Consider the following 13,310-nt stretch of genomic DNA (forward strand, 5'->3'; position numbering starts at 1 on the left):
ACAAATGACATAAGCAATAAAACACACCCGATTCCCGCTCACTTCAGCACACTCAGAGGTTAAACTGCTACAGTCTTACACGGTCAGCAAACTTTGGATAGATTTTGCTGTGTAACTGACATTACTACGGAAGCCGAAAACGGCCGTGTTTGCTATTTTTTTATACCGTTATCTCGAGAGATAATTATGTCATTATCTCGAGAGAAAAAGCTTAGTTATCTTGATATGAGATAATTTACTTGTTACCACGAGAAAACAAGAAAAAAGACGTTTCCTCTGATTACTTAATCTGTTTCTGTCAAATCAACCGACGATAAATGCATTCAAACGGACTAGATCGAGTTGACTTGGTGAAGTTAGTGGAAGGATATACGTGCGACTACGTCCGGTATACATACATATATGGAAATAAGATTAAATGGATTATATTCTAGACAAGTATAAAACATTTTACCTGTGTCCCTTATGAATAAAAAAAAGTAGCACAAAATTGTGAGGGAGATGTATTTATTCTTTGATGTTTTGGTTGCTGGGAAGAAATTAAATTAATAATTCCTGACAATGGCTGATACATTTCAGTTGAAGCCATCTCTGACTACATACAGACACAAAATAAAGTATTTTTACTATATTTTTAAAAACCGGCCGTAGTCACACGTATGCTTCTGCTTACTTCACCAAATCCTTCACTGTCAGCTCGATCTGGACCGTTGGAATGCATTTACCGTTGGCTGATTTGACCCAAACATATTACGTAAAATAAGAGGAAACCTCCTTTTGTTTTCTCGAGATAACGGCATTCAAAAAATAATTGCAAGCTTGGCCACTCCTGGCTTCCGTACTTTACTCATTCAGTTCACTGACTTTATGGCTCTTCCCTACTGTACTCCTGCCTCTTTTACACTGTGTTTTAGCATTTACCATTATCCCATAATTGCCGCTTGTGGCCACAGTTGCCACTGATAGTTACATAGACTCACCCTAAGTACTGTATGTCAATCATTATGTAACACACTATAGATGTATTGCTCATGTTGAAGGAGAAATATTATTATTAAAAATATTACATAAATTTATTCTGTTGCGTGTATGTTTTGTAGCATCTTAGCATCAAGGTGTGGGTTCCGTTGCGTTGCCATGTCTCTGTTGTCTAATTCAATAAAACACCAGTCAATTTGATTTAACTCGTATTTATTGGATTCGAGGAAATGTAATCAATTATTGGACAAGGAAAAGATTTGATTCTCAGGCATGTTGGAAATCCCACTATAGCACTAAGATGTACATAGGATTGTTTCAGGGCTCTTGGGCAAGGTGACTTCAGGCTGCTTATCTATCTAGCCCTGGCCAGGCCCACCATATTCTGGGCTCTGCTGAAGATGGCGTAGTACTGTCTGATGAAGACATCACCCAGGATCCACAGGCTGTCTCCTCCGTTGCCAAAGCCGGTGCGGCAGCCATAGTATTGAGACTGTGGGAGGGATTTGAGAGAAAGATTTCAGCCAGATGTTAAGTATATAGTAAGATGAGAAAAGGCAAACAAACACTTACCTGACGGACGTAGGCAGAGCCTGGGATGGTGAATTCCTCTCCGTGGATGTGGAAGGTCACATCTGGCATTTGGGCAATGTTGTTACAGTTGACCTTATACTGAGGCAGAGGGAGAAAAGGTGGAAAGGAAAGGGGATGAAAGAGTATTCAAATTTGGTTTCACTGTCCAATGTTCAACTCTGCTAAGTTGTATTTAATGTGAAGCTAAAGAAATCTCCAACCAGGATGTCTTTTTTTAGCACTTACGTCTCCGTTCTGGCTGCTAGCTCCAACAACACGGTTGATGTTGCTGATGCTGCTCTGAGGTCCGACAATCAGAGAAGTGCCGGTGTCCACGATAGCCTGGCAACCGCCATTGCAAGCCACAACCTGACCGTTGACAGTAACACTGAAAGACATACACAGCACAGCATGCATCAGACAGATATCAAACACTTGTGCCCACTTTAGTTTGGATAGAGTTCTGGGGACCCTGTCATGCTGTATCAGTGGCTTCACCTGTCCACTGTGATCTGCCAGTACAGCTCATTGGAGAGGGGAATCCAGGAGATGGAGCCATAGTAGTGGTTGGGGTCAACACCGCCGAAGGTCACCACACTGCCTTGCTGAGAGTTGCTGCAGAGGAAAACGAGAACTTACTGAAAAACTCTCTAGAAATGAGTTGGTGTTTGAGTATTAGTAAGTATTAGGATGCTGCAAAGCTATGGCTGTCCTTACTGGCTCAGGTACACAGAGAAGAGGTCTTGGCTGACCAGGCCCTCCGTCATCATGTTGTCGAAGACGGGCGTAGCGCCGGAAGCAGACAGGCGAGGGTATGCCAGGCCCAGGATACCATCAGCGCGCATGTACTGCATGAAAGGAGCCTCGGTCTGGCTCAAACCGACGACCTGGTTCCTCACAACGAGCCCACCCACCTGACAGACAAGCACAAAGACAGTACAGGGATTTAAAACCCTCTAAAATCACAAGCTGTAATCGGAATATCCCTTCTTTTGCTTTTTCTATTTTCATGATTTTTTTTGTGCAACACACTTAAATTAATAAAGTAAAGATATAAAAACCCTAAAAAATAAATGAGAAAAAAACACTGTAAAATAAGGAAATAAATTAAAAACTTTAAAAACTAAAAAACAAAATAAAGAAATAAATAAAAAACGTAAAAAAACAAAACAAATTAAATTAAATGTAATGAATATGACCCACAGGCTGGCAGATATTTTTTCTTTAATTTTGAAGGAATCTGTTGAGACAAAATAATAATCAATGTGAACTGTAAATAAATATTAATTTCCCAGTTCAAAGTGATACTATATGCTTTCATTCCTCACCGTCACAGTGTCGTATCCAAGGAAACCAGTCATGCTGCCGGTGCCGTAGTGGATACTGAGAGCGCCGCCCTGGTTTCTGTAGGTGCTGCTGGTGCTGGGGTTAAACTTGTCATGGTTCTCTAGGAAGGTACAGATGTGAAAATAATTACATAAAATATTATCTTTTTTTGCACTTTAGCAGGAGTCAAAAGTAAAGTAGATGATGCAATTGAAAAGTAAAAGTTAGGAATGTTAACCTCTTGTTTTCAACATGAACGTATTGTCTGTAATCTAGACATTGGAACAACTAAACGACGACTGTTTGAGGACCTCTCACAAGATGGTTATAGGCACTGACATCGAATGGTTAAGGTTAGGATAGGTCATAGGACAGCGAGTTTTTCAAGAGTTTTTCGCACAACCCAACCAGTCAAAGCAGATGGCTGCCCACCCAGAGCCTGGTTCTTCCCAAGGTTTCTACCCGTTAAAGGGGAGTTTTTCTTGCCATTGTCGCATAAGAATGCATGCTCATGGGGGATCTCTTGTTTGATCTCTAAATTATAGAGTACGGTCTAGACCTGCTCTATATGAAAAGCGTCCTGAGATATCTTCTGTTATGATTTGATGCTATATAAAAATAAATTTAATTGAATTAAATTGAAAATCAGGACCAAAGTCATTTAGTGTGAACTAGGCATTACAGAGGTATATCTTGAGCTCTCTTCAGTCTATAACCACCTCACGTTCTTATCCTCTTACCCAACAGTTAGCCCTAACCTTTAACCATTCTCACTCAACCTCAAACATACTCGCTCTTGAATGACACTATTGAATCCCTCTATCCTTACTCATGGTACTACATGTAGTGTGGTGTATTAATTGATCAGTGATTAATTGATTAATCAGTGTCTATGCATCAATAGTTTTACATACTGCAGGCTGGACTGTTGCAGTAGACGGAGGGCACCCACAGGTTAGACGAGCCGGTGTCAAAGATGACCTTGAAGGACTGAGGAGGAGTTCCGATGGAGATGATTCCATAGTAAGCCAGCTGGAGATGAAGAGGAGACAATGAGGTCATTCATGGCCCGAATGAGCCATTTGTCAAAGTTCATCTTTTTCAATTACTCACGTCAGCATCGTTCGTCATCTGCTCGTTGCCCACGGCGAAGCTCTCGTCGAACTTGGCCATGGGGTTGTATGGGTACTTGAGTCTGTACTCCTCCCACAGACCCAGCTCCTCCAGGGTCTCCCTGGCTGTCTTACCCTTCTCCAGAGGAACCCTAGATGTGATCAAAGAGAGAAACGTATTTATTTATTTCAGGTACATTTCTAGCCTTTTAATTGACCTGCACAGTTTTTTTGGTCATGCGTCCTTCCTCGTGAACCTCTTGGTACTCGTAAATGAGGAAACATGACATTCTCCTGACCCAGGTGTCTTTACTTCAAGGGCGGGTTCATCTGCATTCTGTTCTGTTCTTTGTCAAATGGAAATGCCCACTCAGTCGTTGCAAAAAGCAGTAATGTAGGTTGCCAAAGTAAGCTAACTGAAGCTAATCAATAAAGCTGTGAATAATGTAAAACACTAGCACTAGCTGAGTCAATGTTAGCCGTGCTAAGTTTAGATATAACTGAAAGGGTCAGTTCGGATTTTTTGAAGTGGTGTTGTATGTACACTCCTGTGTTCTGCGAGGTAAAATTACTGTTTTTGTGAATTTTGTGGTGGCTTTGAAGAGAGTGATATAACTGCTTCAATTTCGCCGTCGGAAAAGGCTGTCTGACGGCGAGGTAAAGCGGCTGTGGATGGAAAAACATATATTAGCCACTTAAAAAATAATCTAAAACAGTTTAAGTGTCCGCTATATTTTGAATATCTTCACCACTTTATCTCGCCACCAGACAGCCTTTTCTGACAGGGAACTGAAGCCGTTATATAGCGGCAATCAAAGCTACCAGACCAGACTCCATTGACAAAAACAGTCATTTTACCTCCCAGAACACGGAGTTGCTGGTCTACCGCTGCATCGATCGGTTAGTTTGTTTGTGTTATTGTGTGACTTTCGGATCTGAACTAACGTGGCGTCCACAGCAGTACATTACTTAGCTTCAGAAACCTACGTCAGGTCACATGGGAAAACATTTTTAGAAGGGCTTGGGGAAATAGCATCTTGACACTAAAACAAACGTACTTTGAACAATATTAAATTTCAATATGCAGATTTGAATACATAAGGAACACCACTGAGAAGCTACAGATTGATATAAAAACCTAAAAATCAATAAATAATGGACCCGCCCTTTAATTTCAGATATACTCTTGAGCACAGTAAATACAGAGAGCTCTGACACCTGTTCATTTAAATGTCTGCAGTTATTTCAGAAGAGCTGATGAAGTCTACGTACGTAGTCGGAAAAATAAAAAAAATTGAACATGCAGGTACAGGAACATGTTTAAGTGGTCAGGCTGACTTACTGGATGAGGCACTCGGACAGTGCCACCATGGCACACACAACAAAGGCCCACTTCATGGTCTCGGCTTGGCTATCAACTCTATGAGAAAATGAATTTCAGTTGAGCAGAATTAAGTTCATATCACATTACAGAACCATTCAAAGAGAAATGTAATAACATAGTAGGTCTATGATACTCACCTGTAGACTCCAAGAGTGGCGACAGACAGGCTTACATCCTCTTTTATACAGGTGGACTGACATTTTTTCCATTACACAAAGATAAGGCAATGCACACGAACAAGTGATAAGTACAGATAAGTATATGGAAAACTAATCGCTGACCTTAAGACAATGTCAATTATATGATTATTAAAGGAAGGAACACAAAGTTTTGGATAAAGCTTGCGTAACTGTGGTAGAGTATAATATTTGTGTTCATGTTGAAGGTGCTAAATGCCAAAAGAAACCATAAAGGTTCTCTTCGCAAAGTCAAAAGGTGATGATACAGCTCTAGTACATATGAAACTGTTTAATTTTAGTGTTTTATTTTGGTTAATGTTTCAGTTTTGTGTATATGTTATTTTTATTTGATGCTTTCTATACCTTTTTTATACTCTTTATTTGTTGAATAGCGACCCCTTACAGTAGTTCTCAGAAAAGTATCAAAGCATTAAACAATTTTATAATAGTTATATCCCTCCCATCCCGCCCCACCCCAACATTTAAAATAAATAAATAAAAAAGAATACAAAAATAAAGTAATAATAATAAAAAACATATATAGAAAATAAGAAATATAATAATTAGAAATGAAATCAAACTAATAATAATAGTGATAATAAACAGTAGAAGTTATACACATACCCATGTACGTGCATACATACACATACATATACTCTACATATTGGCTCAGGGAATATCTTAAAGTTATAGTTTTATTTTATTTTTGTAAAACATTTGTTTTCTGTATCCTCTTCCATCTCATATCAAACAATTTATCTAAGCTCTTAATTCTGTGATTTATTACCTAATTTTATAGATTTTATTTTTTATTTACTTGTGTCCTTTCATTCGCTTAGTTGTGGCGCCTCTGGTTTCAGCCAGTTTGTGTTATCTGTTTAACTATTAAAATTGTAAAAATTCTCTTTTTATACTTTCATTTAATTTAATTTAAAATGTTTGCCTTAGCGTATACATACTCCATACTCTATTACTCTACTAATAAATCTGTATTCTTTGTTTTAAATATGTTTTTTTTCTTTTGTGTATTGGCCAAAACATCAACACCACAGTCAGTCACCTGAACTCAAGGGTCTCACTAATAACAGTGTTTGCTGCTCCGTTATCGTGCGTTTACTCTCATATCAAGGTTTTTCCATTTGAATAAGTAATAATACGAATGACTGCTGATAAAATATTCATAGAGGTGTGTGATTATTTAAACTAAAAACACATTGATAGAAACACGAGTGCTCACAGCACTGTTTTCATATTATAAATAAAAAGCTTAAAAAGAATTGAAACTACTTTCAGACCAAATGGTCTCCCGTTTTATTCGTCTGCGGGGTAAAATATCCCCAGAGTCTCTTACAAAAGTGTGTCAGCTTATAACTGCATTTACATTTACTACAAAAAGAAGACAACGGGGAAAAATGTCTTAAAGTAACTGTTACATTTTTTTACAAATATTACATTCATAACTCCCCTTTTCTCTTTTTGTTAACTTACCAACTCCTGTCCGTCCTTCTGTGTATGGTCAACAGGCTTTTTGGTTTAAATAATTACTAGGGTTTGAAGCATTACTTCCACATCCATTATTTCCTATGCAGGTGCGTGCATTGGTTCAGGCCACACACGTATAAACCTGCAGGTCATTGGGGGCAAAGGAGAGCTCAGCAATCACTTCATGGAACAGAATATACATTTTAAATAATGGCACTTCACACGGTAGGAGGCATTATCAGCCCTAATCACCAAAGTAGCTAGAAACCGAAGCCAACACTAACAACATATTGAGCCGCAAAACCAGAGAAAACTCACAATAAGTCGGCCTGTGCGTTTCCAAAACGTGACGGAGTGCTGATCCAACTTTTCTGGTGTCCATACTATTGCCATAGATATAAGGTATTTTACTCCATATCTCAATGTGCAGATCTGCCAGTGCCGGATACTCGTATGAAACTATGACGTTTCTGCCTTTGTCCCAGCATCTCCTCAGGGTAGGGTGCTCCTGTTGTGAGACAGTTAAAGATTTTATTTTGGAAGAGGTATAATCTTTTAACGCTATAATACCTTACAGTAGGTAGGCCTACTTTAAAGGGATAGTTTGGATCTCTTGAAGTGGGGTTGTATGAGGTACTTATCCATAGTTAGTGTTTTACCTACAGTGGCTGACGGTCGGCGCGCCCCCAGTTTGGAGAAACAGACAGGAGTACCGCACGGAAGCAAAGCAATGTACTGCTGTGGACGGGGCCGGCAGCAAAACGGATTTTAGCCGCCTAAAAAAATTTATATAAATTAAGTGTACGCTATATCTAGAATATTTTCACCACTTTACTTTGCCATTATACAACCCTTTCTGAATGGGAGCTAAAGGCATTTTGTCCATGTATGCTCTCTTTAAAGTCACCAGACTCCATTGACAAAAAAAACTATTTTACCTTGCAGAACACGGGAGTTGCTGGTCTACCGCTGCCTCGATCGGTTAGTCTGTTTGTGTTATTGTGTGACTTTTTATGAATCCGAACTAACCCTTTAAAACACTGAAGTCACACAATAACACAAACCGACTAACTGATCGAGGCAGCGGTAGACCATCAACTCCCGTCGTCTGTGAGGTAAAATGACTGTTTTTGTCAAAGGAGTCTGGTGGCTTTGAAGAGAGTATAACGGCTTCTTTTCCCCATTGGAAATGGCTGTCTGACGGCAAGGTAAAGCAGTGAAAATATAGTGTACACTTATACTGATATAGATTTTTTTTAGGTGAGCCTTTCTTTTAGGTGGCTAAAATACGTTGTGCTGCTGCCCCCGTCCACAGCAGTACATTGCTTTGCTTCTGTGCGGGTACTCCTGTCTGTTTCTCCAAACTGGGGGCGTGCCGACTGTCATTTACTGTAGGTAATATACTGACTATGTAACTCATACAACCCCACTTCAAAAAATCCAAACTATCCCTTTAATGATGAGACATGTTTGACTAACTGATCTTTATGTTAACATCCAGTATACTTTACCGTTTTATAGAAGAGTTTGGCTCCAAACAAGGTCATGATGAAGCTGATAAGATGGCTGTGGAGCTGCTCTTCAATCTTTTCGTTAAACCCTTTGAAGTGGGATAAAGCCAGGATGAGGATCTCTTTGGGGTGCCTCTCTGCCCAGTCATTTATGACCTTGAGAGCGGTCTGTCACGGAGGGGCAGAATGATACAGGTCTTAATATGGTTGGCATTAAATAAAGACATATTCTCTATTGTCCACTGTTTTCTTTGATATACAAGCACAATTTAATTTGATCTTATTTGAAAGAAAAAAACTTTTTTCACTTTGGTGGATCATTTGGATTTGTTTTCCTGTATCACAAAACACAAAGTAACATACCAAAGTATACAGGAAACAGAATCCAGGAAGTCTTGCTGGACAATTTATCCAGCAAGACTTCCTGGATTCCATTTCATGTACTTTTACCTGCCTTACTAAAGAGCACCAGAACCAAGCAGCACTTCCATCTTCTGTTTTTAACATATCAAAGTACTTTTATTACCCCAGAGCACTGGTCACAAGTCCACTTTTGACTAAACTTGAGAGGGATGATGAAATCCTTTAACTGACTGATGTAACATTACAATGTTCAGGGCCGTAGCCAGGATTTTAAACGGGCTGAGGACACGAGTCCCCCCTTCAGACACCAAAACTAAAGTCTCTCTAAAGTTATTTAAAAGTATTTTTTCCGGCACATGCTTTATTTATTCGGCTACAATTATATCTTCTGTCATTTATTTATTTCATTTATATAATCATTGGCATAAAAGTCAAGAGTCTAAAAATACTGGAAGTCTATAAGATAAAATAAAAATCCTGACATCACTGGTGACTAATGATCCTCAAAGGTTGATTTCCTTCTAAATACTATTTATCGATGTATACATAATGACAAGAGGATGTGTTGGTTATGCATGACGTTTCCATCTTTACCTCAACATGAGTCCGTGTGTACAGCCCATGATAAAAGTAAAGCCTAGTGGGGTCGGTGTCACGCGGCTTGCGAGCGATCCTCAGGTCAATGTAGTGAACTCCTGCATCCAGCTGCTTGGTGATGCTCTCCTCCTGCATCACATCATAACAGTCACACAAACACTCCCTCTCTCATATGCACAAATACAGTCAGCTTTTAAACACAATTTACCTGAGTGATCGCCCAGTTGCGCACAATTATACGCACAAGATAAATCTTGCTCGAAAATGTCATTCTCTTGGGTTCTATTATAGCCGAGTTGATGTCCAAGTCATAGTTCATTGAGTTGTGGCTACCTAGGAGATATCAAACATGCGCACACACAAACACGCACGTGCACGTGCACGTGCACACGCACACACACACACACACACACACACACACACACACACACACACACACACACACACACACAAAAAGGTGTCAGCAATGTCACTGTTTTAATAAAAATTAATTGTTGCTCTCCAGGGAAACCATATATTGTCATGTTATCACCTGGGCAGTCTAGTAGTTTCCCTGTTTTTTCTCTGTTTCCCTGTCCTTTTGTCTCCTGTGTGTTTTACCCTGTCAGTCTGGTCTGTCTGTCGGTAAGGAGGTGTGGCCATCTCCTCCTCCCTCTCCTGGGCGGTGGTTGCTGGAGCAGCTGACACCAATCATCAATCAAGACACACTCTGCAGTATATCAACCCTGGTCTTCCTGCCATTCATCGCCAGATCGTTTTCGTCGCCACAGTGGTAGTTTACGCATTCAGGCTCTCTTACCTTGCTCGTTAGCTTTTGACTTTGTATCTGCTCTCTTTGTGGCTTTTTGTGCTCATTCTATTTTTGTCCTTTTTTGTCCTAGTGTGGTATACTTACCTGCCAGCTGCCTCCACTTCCTGCTGTACCTACCTGCTCACTCTCCAACATCATTGCTTCCCCTCGGATCACAAGTGGACTGGAAACACCATCGGGAGGAACACTGGAACCCCCCATGCTCCTCGCTCCCTTGAAGACAGTCAGTCTTAATCCCAGCCACGTTGGACTTTGAGAAACCCTGCCCTGTCTACCATTTAAATGTATTGTTGTTATTAATAAATTCTTATTGTTACAACTTTAACCTTGACTAGTGTGTGCTGCTTTTGGGTCCACGTTTTGTTTAATCAGAACATAACATATATCTCCATCCTCTGATAGAGAGTTCAATCATCCAATCCACCAAACAACTCAAAACAAGAGTCAACACCAACAGGAGAATACACTGTTTACCATTGACGGAGCATTTTGGCAAATTTTTCTTGGCCGCTACCCACATAATCAGCTGTGCTGCTCATCCCACAAATGCATGATCCTTACAAGTTGGACATCATTGCGAAGGTAAATAAACAGACTTTCCAACGATGTAAAATACAATGCCAATTAGCATTGTAACAACAGAGAAATAATCGACCAAACACAAGTTTCCAAACTTTGTTTTTCCAGTTTATATATATATATATATATATATATATATTCCGATATTATATAATATATATATATATATTATGTAATATATATATATATATATATATATATATATATATTACATAATATATACGTGTATATTATATTCCGATTTGTCAATGGGTTTTTAAATGCTAAAAAGGAAAATATATTTATTTTTTTGGGCAGATATATATATATTATATGCCTTTTTGTTATAGCTCATTAAAATATGTTGCTGTGTATTAGAGCTGTGTATTAGTTGAATGCAGTAACAATGTAAGCAGCTTCATACCTGGTATGGCCAGATTATAGAGATGAATGTCGTGGAGTTCAGGTGGTAGTTGCGACATCCAGTCACTGTAGCTTGTGACTTCTCTTTTGCCTATTTTTATCTCAAATTCTGCATAAAACAACTCAAAGTCAACCCTCAATACAGAGGTTTGTAGCTAATAATATAATATAATAATACAAATAATATAATATAATAATACAACTTACTCTGCCAAGGTGATTCCCAGCCTTCCTTGCGTCCTTTATTACCTGAAATTTGAAAGAGCAGAACTATACAAAGAACAGATATTTTCATGAATTACTGCTCATTGGGAGGCTGCAGCATTCACGTTACTACGTTAACAGCACAGAGGTAAGAAAGAAAAGTGTGTGTCTGCTGTTGTCGTACAGGTTTTTGTACCATTTTATGAGGAAATCTAAAAATAGAAAGGATTCTGAGGCTGATATGGAGTTCTTGTGCAGCTTCCTCATACCATCACTTGGCACTTAAAGATCTCTGTTTTGTTGTCTTTGGTGGCCTCTATGGTGATAAATGGTAACTGCAGGTGTGTTTTTGGATCTCAATTCCCAGAGATGCCACCACAGACTATGGAGGACCACAAGTGTAATGGAAATAGTAATAAAGCATTTCATTAATTAATAACTAATTGTACAATAACAATGGGCATGAATAAATTTGTTTACAAATTAATTTATTGATCTACAAATAAATAGACTGAATTACAAAGTAATTTATTATTTTATATTTTAATGGGAAATTGATGGATTCATATTTCATTTGTAGATTATTTTTATAATTCCTCTTTTAGAATATTAAATAATAAATTACATTGTAATTTAGTCTATTTAATTATAGATAATTATAGGCGGTCTAACAGACCGTTAGGGTTTTAATAATGCAAATAAATCTGTTTAAATAAAAGCTACAAGCCTTTCAGCCCACAGCTTTTCCTAAATGTGCGTTTTCGAAGGTAACTGAAGCCCAGAAGGAACCAAAATAAAACAATACCTCTTAAGGCCATGAGATGAGACTGAAAGCTCCGGAAGCTAGTGTGCACCTTTGACCTCAAGTTATGTTGTTGCACATACTGTTCCCAAAATTCAAGAATGAACTTTCTCAGAGACTATGTAAGTTTTGAAAGAAGAAATAATAAATTCAGCCCTTACAAATGACATAAGCAATAAAACACACCCGATTCCCGCTCACTTCAGCACACTCAGAGGTTAAACTGCTACAGTCTTACACGGTCAGCAAACTTTGGATAGATTTTGCTGTGTAACTGACATTACTACGGAAGCCGAAAACGGCCGTGTTTGCTATTTTTTTATACCGTTATCTCGAGAGATAATTATGTCATTATCTCGAGAGAAAAAGCTTAGTTATCTTGATATGAGATAATTTACTTGTTACCATGAGAAAACAAGAAAAAAGACGTTTCCTCTGATTACTTAATCTGTTTCTGTCAAATCAACCGACGATAAATGCATTCAAACGGACTAGATCGAGTTGACTTGGTGAAGTTAGTGGAAGGATATACGTGCGACTACGTCCGGTATACATACATATATGGAAATAAGATTAAATGGATTATATTCTAGACAAGTATAAAACATTTTACCTGTGTCCCTTATGAATAAAAAAAAGTAGCACAAAATTGTGAGGGAGATGTATTTATTCTTTGATGTTTTGGTTGCTGGGAAGAAATTAAATTAATAATTCCTGACAATGGCTGATACATTTCAGTTGAAGCCATCTCTGACTACATACAGACACAAAATAAAGTATTTTTACTATATTTTTAAAAACCGGCCGTAGTCACACGTATGCTTCTGCTTACTTCACCAAATCCTTCACTGTCAGCTCGATCTGGACCGTTGGAATGCATTTACCGTTGGCTGATTTGACCCAAACATATTACGTAAAATAAGAGGAAACCTCCTTTTGTTTTCTCGAGATAACGGCATTCAAAAAATAATTGCAAGCTTGGCCACTCCTGGCTTCCGTACTTTACT

General features: G+C 38.6%; 2 protein-coding genes across 2 annotated transcripts; both read right to left on the reverse strand.

Moving 5' to 3' along the window:
- Nucleotides 1-1,174: 1,174 nt before the first annotated feature.
- On the reverse strand, nucleotides 1,175-5,469 carry LOC141758777 (pepsin A-like). Its single transcript, XM_074620430.1, has 9 exons — nucleotides 5,332-5,469; nucleotides 3,991-4,141; nucleotides 3,792-3,909; nucleotides 2,880-2,998; nucleotides 2,269-2,465; nucleotides 2,050-2,166; nucleotides 1,798-1,939; nucleotides 1,552-1,650; nucleotides 1,175-1,471 (listed from the first exon to the last, which is right to left on the reverse strand). The coding sequence occupies exons 1-9, from the start codon at nucleotides 5,385-5,387 to the stop codon at nucleotides 1,334-1,336; spliced, it is 1,137 nt and encodes a 378-aa protein (XP_074476531.1). The 5' UTR covers nucleotides 5,388-5,469; the 3' UTR covers nucleotides 1,175-1,333.
- A 1,686-nt stretch (nucleotides 5,470-7,155) lies between these two features.
- Nucleotides 7,156-12,319, reverse strand: LOC141759014 (PI-PLC X domain-containing protein 1-like). Its single transcript, XM_074620903.1, has 8 exons — nucleotides 12,307-12,319; nucleotides 11,505-11,546; nucleotides 11,299-11,406; nucleotides 9,714-9,838; nucleotides 9,503-9,634; nucleotides 8,546-8,713; nucleotides 7,402-7,542; nucleotides 7,156-7,176 (listed from the first exon to the last, which is right to left on the reverse strand). The coding sequence occupies exons 1-8, from the start codon at nucleotides 12,317-12,319 to the stop codon at nucleotides 7,156-7,158; spliced, it is 750 nt and encodes a 249-aa protein (XP_074477004.1).
- Nucleotides 12,320-13,310: the final 991 nt, after the last annotated feature.

Source organism: Sebastes fasciatus, chromosome 20, assembly GCF_043250625.1.
Source record: "Sebastes fasciatus isolate fSebFas1 chromosome 20, fSebFas1.pri, whole genome shotgun sequence".
Classification (NCBI taxonomy): Eukaryota; Metazoa; Chordata; class Actinopteri; order Perciformes; family Sebastidae; genus Sebastes; species Sebastes fasciatus.

What these genes read in the sequence shown, in the direction of transcription:
- LOC141758777 (XM_074620430.1), bottom strand. Translation starts at nt 5,387, where the DNA reads ATGAAGTGGGCCTTTGTTGTGTGTGCCATGGTGGCACTGTCCGAGTGC. An exon ending in CTGTCCGAGTGCCTCATCCA is followed by an intron (nt 4,142 to 5,331) that starts GTAAGTCAGCCT and finishes GATCACATCTAG; the next exon opens with GGTTCCTCTGGAGAAGGGTA. An exon ending in AGATGACGAACGATGCTGAC is followed by an intron (nt 3,910 to 3,990) that starts GTGAGTAATTGA and finishes CTTCATCTCCAG; the next exon opens with CTGGCTTACTATGGAATCAT.
- LOC141759014 (XM_074620903.1), bottom strand. An exon ending in GCAACTGGGCGATCACTCAG is followed by an intron (nt 9,635 to 9,713) that starts GTAAATTGTGTT and finishes GATGTGATGCAG; the next exon opens with GAGGAGAGCATCACCAAGCA. An exon ending in ATAGTATGGACACCAGAAAA is followed by an intron (nt 7,177 to 7,401) that starts GTTGGATCAGCA and finishes AATGACCTGCAG; the next exon opens with GTTTATACGTGTGTGGCCTG.